Source organism: Typopeltis vanoorti, chromosome 14 (assembly GCF_054136105.1).
Source record: "Typopeltis vanoorti isolate ZY-2024b chromosome 14, IOZ_Tvanoo_1.0, whole genome shotgun sequence".
In the NCBI taxonomy this organism is placed as follows: Eukaryota; Metazoa; Arthropoda; class Arachnida; order Uropygi; family Thelyphonidae; genus Typopeltis; species Typopeltis vanoorti.
Window position 1 is genome coordinate 10,710,608 of NC_143562.1, and position 16,126 is coordinate 10,726,733.

Sequence of the window (16,126 nt, forward strand, 5' to 3'; positions counted from 1 at the left end):
TTTCTAGAGTAAGGTTTCCTGGATTATCTGATCATTAGCCAACCCACAGTTCTTTTGCAGATCAGACTTACCTAAAAAGGTAGAGTATGTTAGTTATTATATGAATAATGGTAATGTGAATCTCCCACAACGTGTCTTAAGACTACATGGAAATGTTCAGTTAGTAGGAATATTTTTTACAAATGGGATATTGTCCTGGTGAAATGTCATAATAAATATCAAGTGTTATAATTTCTTTCATACGTCATTGTTTGTCAATGAAGTAATGACTTTTTTCTTTTACCCTTTTCAGCTAACTCCTCTTCACATAGAGGGAAGAGAATTACTCCTAGCTGTCATCCTTTTTTGCTGTTATATGTAGTACTATGGTGACTTTGAATTTGCTCTAGATCTGCAGATTAGTAAAGTAATATGGAGAAATATTTTGTGAAAGACAACTATGGTCAGGATCATTAGAAATAGTAGACAACATTTCAGAACTTGAAGATTTGTGTTGAAGATCTGAAAATTAACTCGGGTATTTGAAAGCAATGAAGCAGTTCCCATTAATATCTAGTGGTGAGAAGTTTTTTGTTTGTGACATTTGTTGTAAAACATTTTCCCGTGCTCAGCATCTAAGAATACACACAAGGATTCACACTAATGAGAAACCTTTTATTTGTGAAACATGTAGTCTGGCATTTTCACAAGTTTCAAGTCTTAATAGCCATAGAAGAGTGCACACTAATGAAAAACCTTTCATCTGTGAAACCTGTGGTAAATCATTTGCAAAAGTTTCAAATCTTTATAGTCATAGAAGAGTTCACACTAATGAAAAACCTTTCATTTGTGAAACCTGTGGTAAATTATTTTCACAAATTTCAAATCTTAACAGGCATAGGAGAGTTCACAATAATGAAAAGCCTTTCATTTGTGAAACTTGTGGTAAATCATTTTCACAAACTTGTCATCTTAAAATACATACAAGAGTTCATACTCATAGTAAATTGTATATGTGTGAAATTTGTGGTAAATCATTTTCATGCTCTCATCATCTTAAAAGGCATAACAACAATTTACATTAATGAAAATTGTTTTATGAAGCTGTAGTAAATATTCAAAATTTCCATATCTTAAAAGCCACAAATTCACACCAATAAAGCTTTATCTGAGAAACTTGTTGGACATTATGTACATTTTAACCTACATCTCACATGAACAGCAAATCTAGCGAGAAACATTTTTGGTTTTTAAAAAATAAAAAAAAAAATACACGCACACACATCCTCATGCAGTAATTCATACTAAATGTTTTAAATGTTAAAACTTCTGGTAAATCATTTTTGCAGCGTATTTCAAATCCTAAATAGGCACATGACTCCACTTTACTGAAATGCCTTTAATTTGTAAAATGTGTAATAAACCATTTTCTGATTCCATCACTCATGAATGGCTGCTATGTCATATTGTAAAGCATTTTGCTGGGTAATTTCTTAAAACACAAAGGCAAACACATACTTTGCATTAGTGTGAGCCCTTGTTTGTTTTAAGACTTTTTTTGTAAGAATGAACACAACTCCTATATTACACTGCTTGAAAAGAAGCCAACGGATACCATGGGGGTGAGGAACAAACGGGCATGGCATTTACCTTAATAAGATGTAGGACCTTTCATTGCAGTGACTGCAGCAATCCTATGGGATATACTTTCCGCAAGCATACAATAGCGAACAGTGGGAATTTTGGACCATTCTTCCTGTAGGCAAATAATGAGGTCCTGGATTGTTGTGGGACAGACATCCCATGACCTCACCCAACACTCCATTTTATTCCACAGATGTTCAGTAGGGCTGAGATCCGGGCTTTGTGTAGGCCAGTTAAGTGTGGTGACGTTCATGTCCATAAACCACAGCAACACCCTTATCACACTGCATTGTCTTGCTGAAAGGGAAAATTGTCAGTTCCATAAAAATGCCACAAAATAGGAAGCATTGCATTGTCCAGAATGTGCAGATACCTCTCGAAGTTCAGTGTTCATGGCACCACAAACAGAGGACAAGACCAAACCAGGATATATAAAAACCATACCATCAAACCACCACCTCCGAATTTCATAGTTGGGGTTATGCACTCCGGTGAGAGAAGTTTACCAAGCATCCACCATATCGACACCCATCCATCTGCTCGGTAGAGGATGTATCATGATTCATTGCTCCATAACACTGCTTTTCAAACATCCAAGTCCTACTGTATATTCTGTTTGCACTACTGAAGATGATGTTGCATGTTGGTTCGGGTAATGTTAGGCTTGCATTTTGCGGTCCTACCATTGAAACCTATGTTGTGAACCTCAGTTCTGAATGTTTTTATGCAGACTCATTTTCCATTCCATGCTCAGATGTCCATATTCAATGTGTCGGCTGATGAATGGCAGTTTTTACATATCTTTTGTAAAAGATATGTAAAAACTGTAAATGTGACCACATACCCTGTGGTCACATTTGGTGAGTGTGGTGGGTCATGCTCTGTAGGTAGCATTTGCAGTTGACTCCTGTGCTTCCAGCTCAGTATGGTATCACTGATTTTTGACATGGGATGGCCCAATTAGTCAACAGTTTACCAAATAGCATGGCATGTCATCCTATCACAACATCTCTTTCAAATTCCATCTCCCTTCTTGCAGCCATTTCATCCAGACACAGTTTCACTGACTTGGGAGCATCATTCCTTCAATATACCAGCTACAAACACATGACTTGTTACATTGCACGATGCATGTTTCCCATCGGGTGTGTTGACTTCTTTCCAAGCAGTGTATAATAACTTAAGTTAATAAATAGTTATTTTCTTAACCATCTGTGTTCGTATCATACTGTGAAACCTATTACAACAGTGTATAATAAGAGCAAAAAAAAAAAAAAAGAATATTTAGCTAAAATATACAAAAATGGAAATGTCTGAGTATATTTCATTACTACAGTTAAGCTTGATTTCCACAAATTCAAATGACTGATCACGGAGCAAAAGGATTTGAAATGTTATTGAATAATTGAAGCAAATTATCAGTAACATACCCTAAGAACATTCCTGAATTTCTTCCCTAATATATCTGATTTTTCACTAGAAAAACAACTGAAAACTCCCTACCAAAGTTCTATAAGTACAATGTTATGCCAAAAGAAATCCACTATAACAAATTGTATTAAGTAAACTAATTCCTATGATCCCTACAAGTTCGCTATTCAAGAGTCAAGTGAGCCAAGAAACTGATTGACAAAATCAGTTTTTCCAAAAATACTCTTAATCTACTATTGGTTGAAAACTCATGTCGAACATGCAAATATTCATTTTAATATAGCCATTCTGTGTCTATATTAAAATCAGTACTTTCATGTTGACAAGAAGATCAATAATTTCATGTTGATATGAAATTACTGATCTTCCTTGATAAACTTCTAATATTACTGCAGTAAATGAAATTCAGCCTGTGTAAGTTTCCTGTTGTGTGACAAACAGTAATAAAACCATGCAGCATTCATAAGGAGTCTGTTATGTGGTTAGAATGATGAAATGACTTCAAAGAAATTGAAATGATACCATACAAACAAGTGAAAATTAGGCATATTAGACTTTTAGAACAGTATTTGAGAGGTGAAATCTAAGATAGATTTCACAAAATGACAAATGATCAAACTGGAAAAGATTCAGAATTACTTTTTCAATTAATTCAATAAAAATTCAATTCATGCTTAATATAAAGTTTCTGTGAGAATATATCTGAATGCAATGTCAATGTAAGTCCTAGAATTGGAAATAGTGAAGCAGACCAGCAATAGTATCCTGAAGAGTAAAGAAAATTATTTTCTTTACTCTTCAGTATAAAGAGTGAAGAAAATTATGGAAGGGGAAAGGAACTAAAAGAGGAGAAGCTTTCTAATAATGTTTGGGCCAAATTGCTATTGTAACTACTTTACAAGAGTTACAGCTGACAACTGTATTCAAGAGTCAAACATTATATCTCAAATTCAGCATAACTGAAGATAGAAAATAGGCTGCTGCTTATGTTAATTGAATCTATATCTTGATAGCCACCAATTATGATGTTAGCAAGACAACTTTTAGTGCCTGTGGTCCCACTGAAGTTACTGGTAGAAACAATTATTTGTCATTATAGTTAGTACAGCTAACCTAAAGTGGTAAAAAAAAAAAAAAAAACTGAATAGAATAGAATTAATCCCAGACACAAATGCACTGGGAATATTTAGAGAAAAAGGTGCACAGTCAATGATGAAAATACTTGTTGGATTTCTTCAGGACATTGACTATCATTATATGTTGTAACATTAAAGATGTGCATAAATTCACTATGTTATTGTGATAGTAAAATCTGCAGACTTGTTCAAGGAGTTTCAAATTGAAAGTGATTGCCATTTAGCTTGTAGCAAGATAAAACATGGTTATCATATTTTAAAAGAAAAGATGTAAACCCAAATTTTAAAAAGCTAGACAAGCAATTTTCAGATGTAACCTTATAGACCTAAATTATAAGCATAAATACTGGAGAAAGTGCTAACTTAGAAATCAAACTAAAGTTAGAGCCCAGTATTAAAATTCAAAGAAAACATGACGGATTCAGGAAAAGGTCACTGCCAAAAATGGATACATGTAGAAGTATAAAGCAGGTGATTATAGGAAGCTGTAGTCAGCATCAGTACATTGGGCAGATGAGCTGTGAGTGGAAAAGATGTTAAAAATGCATGGAAACTCATAAGGCAGTGTTGGACAAAAGCAATGCATGACTGCATGCCGAGGGTTAAGCGAGTAAATAGAGTAGGAGTGAAATGGATGAACAGCGAAATCAAGCAAGCTGTGCTGGAAAAAATGCTTCAGAGGAGGTAAAGACAATTGGTGGTGATATCCATGGAGAGTATAAAGTGCAGACTAGAAAGGTGATGAGCATGGTAAAGAAAGAAAAGGATATGAGAGGAGATTGGCTGGTCAGGCCAGGGTTAACTCAAGGGAATTTTTCTGCTACGTGGCAAGCAAGAGGAAGAATAATTATGGCAAATTAACATTAGTGGACAGTCGTGGCAGCAGACTAACAGCTGCAAAGGATGTAGTTGAATTATTGAACGAGCACTTTATCAGCACATATATCATACTGGTATAAATTATCCAATACAATATATAGAAGAGAGGCAAGTATTAAGAGAATTGGAAGTGAAAGCAACAGGTGTATTAGATGTTGGTTGGGTTAGATGTGAATAAGGCTGTAGGAATGGATGACATATGCCTAAGGAATGTGCACCACAGTTGGTTATGCCCTTGACCTGGTTATTTAATGAAAGTCTTGCAGTGGGTAGGGTTCCAAAGGAGTGGAACGGGCAAAATAGTACCACTCCACAAGCATGGTTCTAAGAAGTCTCCAACTAATAGGCCAATCTGTATAACTGCAGTTGTGGTCGAGGTGTCAGAGAGATTGATAAGGAATAGAATACAGAATTGGGTTGATGGACATGGCATTCTTTATGAAGGTCAGCATGAATTTGTAAAGGGTTGGTCCTGTTTCAGTAGTTTACTTTCATTTTATGATAAGGTGACGAGTGTGGTAGATAAGGGAGAATCATATACAGTGATATTCTTAGACTTTGCAAAAGCGTTGATAGATTACCACATAAGTTGGTGTACGAGCTGCAGAGGATGGGATAGTATATTGGTTAGATGGATCAGAGATTGGCTCTCTGAACAATACCAGCAGGTTGTGTATGATGGAGCAGTGTCTCAAAAAAAGGATAACCAGTGATGTGCCCTCAGGTTCTGGTCTTGCTGTTTAAGTTGTTTGTAAACAATATATCATTTGGACTGACTATGGATCTTCAGTTATATTTGCTGATGATGCAAAGTTGGGAAGAATTATGAGTAGCACTGCTGATGCTGAATTCCTTCAGGCAGATTTAATAAATAGACTTTACTTGGACAAAAGAGTGCGGTTGTAGTTTTGATATCAATAAGTGCAAGGTACATTTTCGGGTGCAGAAATAAAAGGCTGTGTATTATATTGATGGTGCTGCACCGCAGGAAGTGGATGAGATCTGGGAGTGATGATTGACAGTAGACTGAAGTTTAGAGGGCATATTGCTAGGGTTGCACATTGCAGTGCTGCTATAACTTCTCTAACATGCAAGGATAAGGAAGTGGTCAGACCACACTTTGACTATTGTGCTCAGATCTGGTCACCTGGTTTTCAGAGTGATGTGGAGACATTGGAGAGGTGCAGAGACAACTGATTAAGACAATATCAGGAGTTTGGAATGCTGGTTATGGAGAAGTTGAAGAGATGTGGATTGCAGAGTTTGGTGAACAGGAGGATGAAAGGTGATATGATAGAGATGTTTAAGTTGGTGAGAGGATTTTATCAGATTAATCCGGATGGGATTATAAAAATAGTAGAAGGTGAGAGGGGAAGAACCAGAGGTCATTCCTGGAAGTTATGTAAAAGTGGTGAAGAAGGGTGTGAGGAGTAGATTTTTTACTTGGAGAATTGTCAGTGAATGGAATGCATTACCAGAATGTGTTGTTAATGCAGGGAGTGTTAAGGACTTTAGGATTCTATATGATAAATATGTTGTCAGTTGAATGAACCTCCCATGATGAGTGTCGACTTCATGGAGGGTGTAATAATAATAAAGAAGCATGGAGGCTTTGGGCTTCCAGTCTTAAAATTCTACTATTTAAGCAATACAGTTTCAAAAATCCATAAAATATTGCAGACTAATCACACATGTAGATCTACAGTACTACCTCAGTTTTCATCTTCCCCTGTTTTGAATAAATAAATTTTATAAACTTTATAATTTAGCCCTGTTTGGTGTAAATTATAAAGGTACAAAAGCTGAGATTGTTCCTGAATACTTCAACATTCTGTGCTTAACTGTGAGACTGCTATAATATTCGGTGATTGGCTGCCTGAAGAAAGTGCACTGTAAGTTAAGTTCTAGTCACCGGCTAGAATATTTTCTAAATTTTTTGGATCAGTTCCTGAGTTAGTCAATCTGAGGCACAAATAGGCAGGGTTTTGCTCCCATAATCGTAAACTCAAAATTGACCATAGAACTCCACTATTTTCAGGCAGTACAACAGAGTGTTAGGAATAAGTATCACGAGATGGTGGCACCTGTCATCTGCCTCTCTTTACTGGATGCTGTGTATAATTAATGATAGTCTTTCGGCCAGCTTTCTCTGATTGGCTAACAGTGGAATTGAATTTTCCCTCAGTCTCCAAAACTTTGGACTAAAATGGCCTCACCTACTCCCTATAGGAGAATGAAAGGCATGGGCAGATTTTTTTTCTGTTGGCCTGTGTCTTTGATTTCCAACCAAATTAGCCTTAGTTTAAAATTTCACTGTATTGTGAATGTTAAGAGGTGACAATTTTTATCACCCACACACAAATCTGGTCAGAGCAATAAGTTGATAATTATTTGCTTGTGTTGGATCATTTCCTGATTTTGGGATAGCAATGACAACTGACTTAAGAAAAGAATTCAGAAACTTCTGCTAGTATTCTGTTGTATATAAAGAGGAGAACCATAGAAGATGATTTATCATTTCACAGTGGATGTCATCAGGCCCTGCTGCACTAGGGTGAGTTACTAAACAAGCTCTTTTTAGTTCCTCCTTAACAAATGACTGATTGTATGGCTCAAGCACATTGGTAAAAAAAATTAGCCTTTGTTTCTCTTGCTGCTCTTTCAATGTTAAAAACCCACGAGGATATGAAATTGTCACTGAGATTCTGGTAAAATTTTCTCCCAAATCTATTGCAGACATGGTGTCTGCAATAGATTTGGGATCAGCAATAACACTTCCATTATGGTCTAAAGTAGACAATGTATTCTATATCTAAGTTTCATTTTCCATATTTTATCCCATACAATTTTTGCAGTGGTCATTTGATTAATTGTCTGCAATAGATTTGGGATCAGCAATAACACTTCCATTATGGTCTAAGGTAGACAATGTATTCTATATCTAAGTTTCATTTTCCATATTTTATCCCATACAATTTTTGCAGTGGTCATTTGATTAATTGTCTGCAATAGATTTGGGATCAGCAATAACACTTCCATTATGGTCTAAGGTAGACAATGTATTCTATATCTAAGTTTCATTTTCCATATTTTATCCCATACAATTTTTGCAGTGGTCATTTGATTAATTGTCTGCAATAGATTTGGGATCAGCAATAACACTTCCATTATGGTCTAAGGTAGACAATGTATTCTATATCTAAGTTTCATTTTCCATATTTTATCCCATACAATTTTTGCAGTGGTCATTTGATTAATTGGTGAAGTAAATTGGATCCAAGATTGTTTTTGACTCAGACATCTCACCTCATGTACTTTGGCCTGAGCACACTTAAAAGCTATTAATTTTAATGTGGTGGGGCATCTACAAAATATAACCATGCTTTGTATTGATCTTTATGGGCTGCTTAGCATTCTTGGTTCCACTAAAGCTTTCAATAGACTGAAAATCGAGATAATGTTCTTCGAATGGATAGCATTGCTGCCTGGACAATGCAGTCTCTTTCATACTTTGATAGGTGTTTGACTATCAGCATTTTTCAAGATGGGGAAAAGTGTTCCAGTCAGCCTGGCTCATTTTCCATATAGACATCCGTTTAGGGGAAACATAGTACCTGTGAAAACATTGTGCAAAGAATAGGAAAGTGGTTGCTTCCATATATGTTCTCTTTGACATTCAAGTGGAGGAATGGAAGTTGAGCAAATTGCAAGATCAATATAGAATATGAGCGGGTAGGCACAAGGAAGAAAGTATTGAGTCTATTATTCAAAAGGGAAAGGTCATTATTGTCAAGGATTCGCTCAATGGTACAACCTCGTATATTTGTATTGGCACTACCCCACAGAGCATTGTGACCATTAAAGTCACCCATCAGAAGTATCGGTTAAGGCAGATCAATCTCATTTACCTCAGCACTCGGTGGTAAATATATTGAACATATTGTGATAAGAAATCCTACAGATAGGCGAATCGCTACTGCTTCCAGAGCAGTATTAAGTTGGACATGATGATATTATCCACTAGGACAGCTCTCCTCCATGAGTAGGACCACTTCTAGTTCTGTCATTGCATTTGCATACAACAGTGAAATTCCATCAGGTTTCATGTAGCCAGAAATAGAAAGGTTTGTATTTCTGCATCAAAATCTTGATATAATATTCTTGCGAAACCGACGACAGTTCCATTGCAAAAATTTTCTTATTGTTTTGGCTTTATGGACACTTGACTAGTTTTCAGTAGGTTGAGGGTTTACCTTTGTCAGATTTATATTTATTATTTGTTTTTTTTTTTGAGATGTATGGATGGCCACTGTCCATCTATTCCTCTGGTAAAATATTCAGTACACTTTGATGTGCCAGGTCAGTTAGCAAGTTTAATTTACTTTCAGTGGATACCAAGATATTTATTTTTTCCTTAGGAGTATTTGGTGGTTTAACTTTAAGTGAAGGTGGTCTAGAAGAAACGATTATAAAAAAAGCTCAGTAAATTGTGGAACAAAGGGAATGAGAAGAAAAGTAAAGAAAAAGAGGGGGTATAAAAATAGCCAATGCCATCACCTGGTGGCCCCCTCTCTGAGTAGGTGCTCCACAGAGAGGACAAATTGAAGGTATGTGAGTTGAAGAGTTTAGCTGACAGGCGAAGGAGAGGGGGGATATGAGAGAAACTCATAAGTTACTAAAAGGATTCTACAAGATTTACACAAAAGAAAAAATTCAAAACCATGATGAGTAGGGGAAAAACAAGGGGTCACATTTGGAAGTTATCTAAGAGTGTGATTAGTAAGGGGTGAACAGACTAGGTTCTTTACTTGGAGAGTGGTGAATGAATGGAAGGGATTGCCAGAGGTGGTTTTGAGCACCCCAACAGTAAATAAGTTTAAGGAGATGTATGATAGGCATTGTGTTTATGGACAGTGTCGATCTCCAAACAGATCGAGATGTCGATCTCGATCTCCATGGAGTAAAAGGATGAATCCTTTTATTCCAAGGAGTATCTGTATAAACCTCATCTGATCTCATCTTCTTTCTGCCCTCTTTTACCTTGCGGAGTGGAGGGCTTATTAATCATCTAACCTCAAACTGTTCACAGGATAAGTGGTCAGCCCTACACCCTGGTATATCCTATGTCCTGTAGTGTTGGGTTCTGAAGGCCGGTTTGCCTGCTTTGCTGGATGAAAACCCCCCAGGATAAACTGGGGATTTATCCTGGGGGGATAAAACCTACTGTCCACACCCAAGACCGGTTAACTTGGCTATGGCTGAGGAAGATCCTTCAGCTCCTGACGTCACCGACGGGAATCGAACCTATGACATTCTTTACCCAGGCATATGTTTGAGAAGTGCATAGCCACTAGGCTAACTGCATGGTTAGCCTAGTTAGCCTTCTTCTTCTGCAGCTTGTCCCACTTAAGTGGGGTCACTGGTAATGATGAGTCTCCTCCACATTCTCCTGTCTTGGGCTGTCACCACATCCAAGTTCTTCATCCTCAAGTCCTTTTCTACCAGCACCCTCCATCTCTTCTTTGGCCGCCCATGCTTCCTGCTTCCTTGCACATCCATCTGCATGACCTTTCTTCCCACATATTCGTCCTCCTTCCTCATCACATAACCCAACCATCTCAACCTTGCTTCCTGTATCTTCGCTCCTAAGTTCGCAGCTTTCACTGTTCTCCTCACATAGTCATTTCTCATATGACCCTTTCTTGTCACACCGCACATCCACCTAAGCATTCTCATCTCTGCTGCCTCCATCCTGCTGTTATTTTTCCTCAGAACCAGTTTCCATAGCATATGGCATATGCCACTTGTATCCTGCATCCCACTTCCTTCTCAGCACCTCCATCTTCTTCCAGTGTTGACCCTAAGTAACTAAAGTCCCTCACCTTCCTGATGACATTTCCTTCCAGCTCCAGATCTGTCTCCTGACTGCCGTCCATTTTGCAACACATATACTCTATCTTACTTCTGCCCAGTCTAATACCGCGCGGACATCCGTATAAATAATAATAATAATTTACACTTATTAATATTGAAGTAATTTTTGTTTGCCATTATTGTTTGCTTACATTTCCAGCTTATTCCAACCATTCTGTAAATGCAGCATATCAGTAGCTTCGATGATTGCCCTATCTATCTTTGCATCATCAGCGAAAATTTGAACATCTTCTGTCAGGTTCTTCACAATATCTTTAATTTATATATTTAATGACAATAATCAGAAGCGGCGCTAGGGTCTTTGGCGCCCGCATGCAACTTCTATCTAAGCGCCCCTGTAACGATCCAGGCGTTTGTGGTTCTGCAGGCACGAAGGGGGCGTCTCCCCGCGGCGGCGGCGCCTACATGCACCGCATGCTCTGAATGCCCGCTTCCGCCGGCTCTGACAATCATCCAAGGACATGTGTCCATAAAGAAGTCCATCAATATCATAATGCATCCATTCACTTTATGTAAGTCATTTGCAATATTATTATAAAATATCAGCAAATTGGTGAGATATGACATCTGTTTTGTAACCTGCAAAGTACCTTGCATATCCACCCATTTCTTAGTATGAGTTCTTACCAACTTCTCTAAATTCTTTACGAGTACACATACCGGCCACTGAACTAGAAATCTTTATGCAGATGTACGTAAATGACACTTTTTCGGGGTATATGCAAAATAGTTGGTCGCGTGCAACTCCATGTGTTCTAGGCAACTATTTTAAAATACTGCCGGTCAGTAATTGTCAATTGTGTTGATGACATTGAAAAAAAAACAAAGGATCTTTTTTTTTTTTAGTTCGATAAGGGCTTACTGTTGGTGTCCGTCTTGCTGGACCCACGATTCTCAAAATAGAACAGCTACTTGGTTGCTCAAAAAGTGAGATATCTATGGTGTTTAATCATTGGAAAAATAACCCAGGTTTGTACGGAACAAACAAAATTTCCAGCTTGCAGCAATTGATCGGAGCATTTAATGAAGGCTGATCCCAACCCATATCTCACCAAACTATGTGTAAGGAATTGAGGAGCGGTTTACCCAGTTGCATGGCTATACAGAAACACGGTATTAAATAAAACGTTCTAATTTAGTAGCTGGTATGTGTGCTATAGAGATACTGATAGGTCGATATCGATAGACACATCAATCTTTGCACTACTTTTGTAATGGGAATATTAACCATTCTTTTCATTCCTGTGGGAACTTTACTGAGTTAAGGATCAAATTATACAAAGATATCAAAAGCTTAGCCAGTTCGGCTGAACAATTCTATAGCACATGGCAGGTGGAATATGTAGATATTCCTCCTGCCGAATCTCCTCATGCATTTCTATTTGTTTATGTAATATAAATTTTTTTATGTAATATTTATATATTTATGCAATTATCAGCCGCTTTAGCGCAATTGGAAGAATAGCAGAACATTGCGCCCTTCGATTGGAAAAGACCTGGGATCAGTTTGCGTCTTGACGAAGGGAATCCTTATATGGGCTTTTTCAGTTGAAGGTGAGTTAGTCAATCTCATACGGTAGTAGCAGAGTTTTTTCTTCCGGAAACTCGAGTTTTTTCATCCCTGGTACAGACAAATCGTCCTTCATGACACGCAATTTACAGACAAAAAATACTGCTGTTGTTGGTGATGGGCGATAGATGGCGTTGATGGTAGTAGTGTCAAAGTGGGAGAATTAAGTAGCAGTGGAGAGAATGACATGTATTTAGCAAAGTAGAGTAGTTTGCCCTCCCACAATGAGTCATTGGACTCCCTGGTCGATATCATGTAATAATAATAATAATAATAATTGTAGTAGTAGTAGCATTGTGCACTATGTTGCATACACCACGTTGATAAATTTTGATGAACTGAACAGTCATTATTTGAACTACCTTATGTTCCTCTGATACTAGAGTGCCGTCTGAATTCTGTGAAGTTATTCCTTCCCATTCATTCCTTCTTTTACTTGCAGCATAAGGATAAAATCTTTTGGGTTGCCTTTAGCTTGTGCAGCCAATTTCTTTTGATACTCCAACTCAGCTTTCCGTTCAATACATGTAACTTCTCTGGTCTGAACTTGACATATTTCATAACTCCTCATACTCTTATTTTCACCATATTTCTTCCACATTATCGGTTTCTTATGAATCTCTTGCTTAATGAGATTGTCCATCCATTTCATCCCCATCTTATTCGTTCCTCGAATTCTAGGGACACATTCAGATACTACCTCCATTACGGGTCTTTTCAAGTCTTCATATGCACTTCTGATATTCTTTCCATTCAAGAACTGACACTATGAAACCAAATATAGTATTCTCCCGAGTTTGCCATGATTTCTTTATTTGTAGTTTAGCGTATAACCTGTTATGTTTGGCACCTCCATGTAATTGGCTACTTCCCAGGTCATTATGGTATGATCACTGTCTCCAACTGATGGCCAAACAGTCGCATCTTTAACTGAGACACTATTCTCCTTCATTCTTATCATGAGTTTTCTCTGATACCAACCCATATATGGATAATTTAAGTCACCCTCAATAATTATTCATCAGGATAATTTGGTGATGATCTTCATTCTCAGCAAATGAACCACCAGTTTTGTAGCAACACCCCGCTATATATATTTCATTAGTAGCCTACATTTCACACCAGACAGCTTTAACTCAGAGCCACACGAGACATTATTACCATTATTGCTTTCATGTATTTCTATCCCAACTTAACAAAATTTCTATCGCTCTCCGTCATTACAAGAAACTGTAGACGCGTTGTTATTTTCTCAAGGCGAGTGATGGCAACATTGCAACGATGAGAAGTTCGTTAGAACAGTGCACATGTGCAGTGACAATTTGGTGTAATTAATTGATTAATAAGAATATTTCTTATTATTAATATGAATATGAATATTATTATGAATATTAATAAGAAACTTTCTAATAAAAATATTGTCAAGTGAGAAGGGCATTACTGTGTTAACAATCTATTTTGTATCTATAATCATGTCCGGCTGGTCGCGTGTGCGAAGTGTGCAATATATACAGGCGCCACAGAAGAAAAGGCGCCTAAAAGATGTCAAAAAATATGAGATAAGAGTTTAAACGAACAATGGTACAGAATGGCACATATAATTATGTATGTACGTCGTCTTCCGTTCGTATCCCTTCAGATCTTCCAGGAAACGAACAAATAAATTCTGAAATTGTATCCTGGACCCGATTATATCACTGTAATTTTTGATTAAAATTTACGAAAATATACCTAAAATAGTTCTACTTTATTTGTTGAGTTCCGTGTAAAAAAAAAAAAAATTGTATAAGCAGGACTAATCCGTAGATAACATTGTACTGTAAAGCGGTTTTCATTTGTTTTTCATTTCTTGTTCGTTTTATTCACACTTTATTCAAAAAAAAAACTTTTTTTGGAAAGGCGCCGACATTAATCACACACACAAGAAAAAGACTTGGAGCCGGCGCTGTCTATAATAGTAAGTAAAAAACCATTTGAAGGAAACTTAAAATGGCTTAATGAAAATATGCAGCTTAACAATGTGATTTAATATTTGTTTACTGATACTTAGTAAAGCATGTGCATAGTAAACCTTACCACGCACACACTTGGAAAGTTAGAATCATTTTGTAAGATTGGCATATGTGATGGATGCGCATACTGAACTTTTACCCTCAGTCATAAGTGTCCCGTATTTTTTTTCCCAATGTATCTGGGATCCCTACCCTTACCAAATCCATGCTGCTCTCTCTCTCTCAAAGGGTTCCATTTTCATGAAGCAAGGTTATATTCTCTCACTAGCCAGCTTTTCTAACTCCTTCACTACGAATGATATAGACGAGCGTTTCCCAAATGGTGGGTCACGACCTGGCACCGGGTCACGAAAGCTAAATGCCGGGTCACCTAAAAAAACTCTCGTAAACCTAGGTGTTTCGTTTTGGGGTTTTCTTTTTTTCACGAAACTCTAAAATACAAGTAAACAGCGTTTAATTGGGACTAATGAACACATAATTTAATTAATAGAGAAGAAAAACGGGCTCAGTCCTTGTCGCCATTTCAATAATAAATGAAAACTCTATGAGCATTCAAATCTGTTTTATTTAACCTATTGGCCATAAAAATTTTAGTTGGTCACGAAGATGAAGTATTAAAATAACTGGGCCATGGAAAAAGTTTGGGAAATCTTGATATAGACACTTGCCTGTAGTTAGAACTACTGACTTGAAATCCTCCCTTATGCATTGACAGCATTTTTCCTTCTTTTCACTCTGCTCGAAGTATTTCTGATGCTAAACTTTGCTGAACAACTGTATCAAGGGCACTGCCAACTCTTCCGCAAATTTCCTTAATATTCATCAAAAGGAGTAGGTTAGGCCGTTAGCCCTAACTAACTTTTGGAAACTTGAAGGAAACGAACTCCACTCTAAATCAACCATAGATAGTTGGCCCAAGACTATCGGCGACTTTAACTGGCATTTTGGGAGAGAGTACAGCAGACAGTTGATGAAATCTCGTAGTGCATAATTCTAATACTATATGTTATTGGCTGAAATAGTGAGTTCTATAGTCGATTTTCTTTAGTTTTGGAGTAAAATCCCGACTTTCTGTTAAGAAACCGCTAGATTTCTGCGCAAAGTCTCAATTCACTCGGGAGCCAGGTGAAAAGGAGATAGAAAAATCTTTAGTCGGCAACTAGGTTTTTTTTTTTTCTGGTTCTTTCTGGACTAATCGATCTTTGGTAAGAGAAAGTGTTTATTATTATTATTATTATTATTATTATTATTATTATTATTATTATTATTATTCCCAGGAAATTCGGTTTTTGTAGAAATAGACCATAAGAATTCCGATTGTATCCTCCACCTAATATAATTTTTGTAGGTGCTTTTTCAGCCGGTTCAAGAAACTGTCGATTTCTAATAATAACACAGATAATTAGGATTTTTCTTAATGAAAATAGTTTTAATCATATCCAGAACTGATGTTCTACAATAAAATAATATCATTTAGAATCAGGAACACGAGATGCAACACTTGATACAACAGATGGGAATGAACGAAGATTGGAGCATTT

The 16,126-nt window shown here is 37.0% G+C and overlaps 1 protein-coding gene across 1 annotated transcript in view; it reads left to right on the forward strand.

The window, feature by feature from the left end:
- The window catches only part of LOC150099205 (uncharacterized), a 44,162-nt gene extending 41,599 nt beyond the window's left edge, over positions 1-2,563 (forward strand). The window contains exon 3 of the mRNA XM_090404280.1: positions 529-2,563. Coding sequence (XP_090260406.1) covers positions 529-1,064 — 536 coding nt within the window. The 3' untranslated portion in view covers positions 1,065-2,563. The remainder of the gene's footprint in view (positions 1-528) is intronic.
- Positions 2,564-16,126: the final 13,563 nt, after the last annotated feature.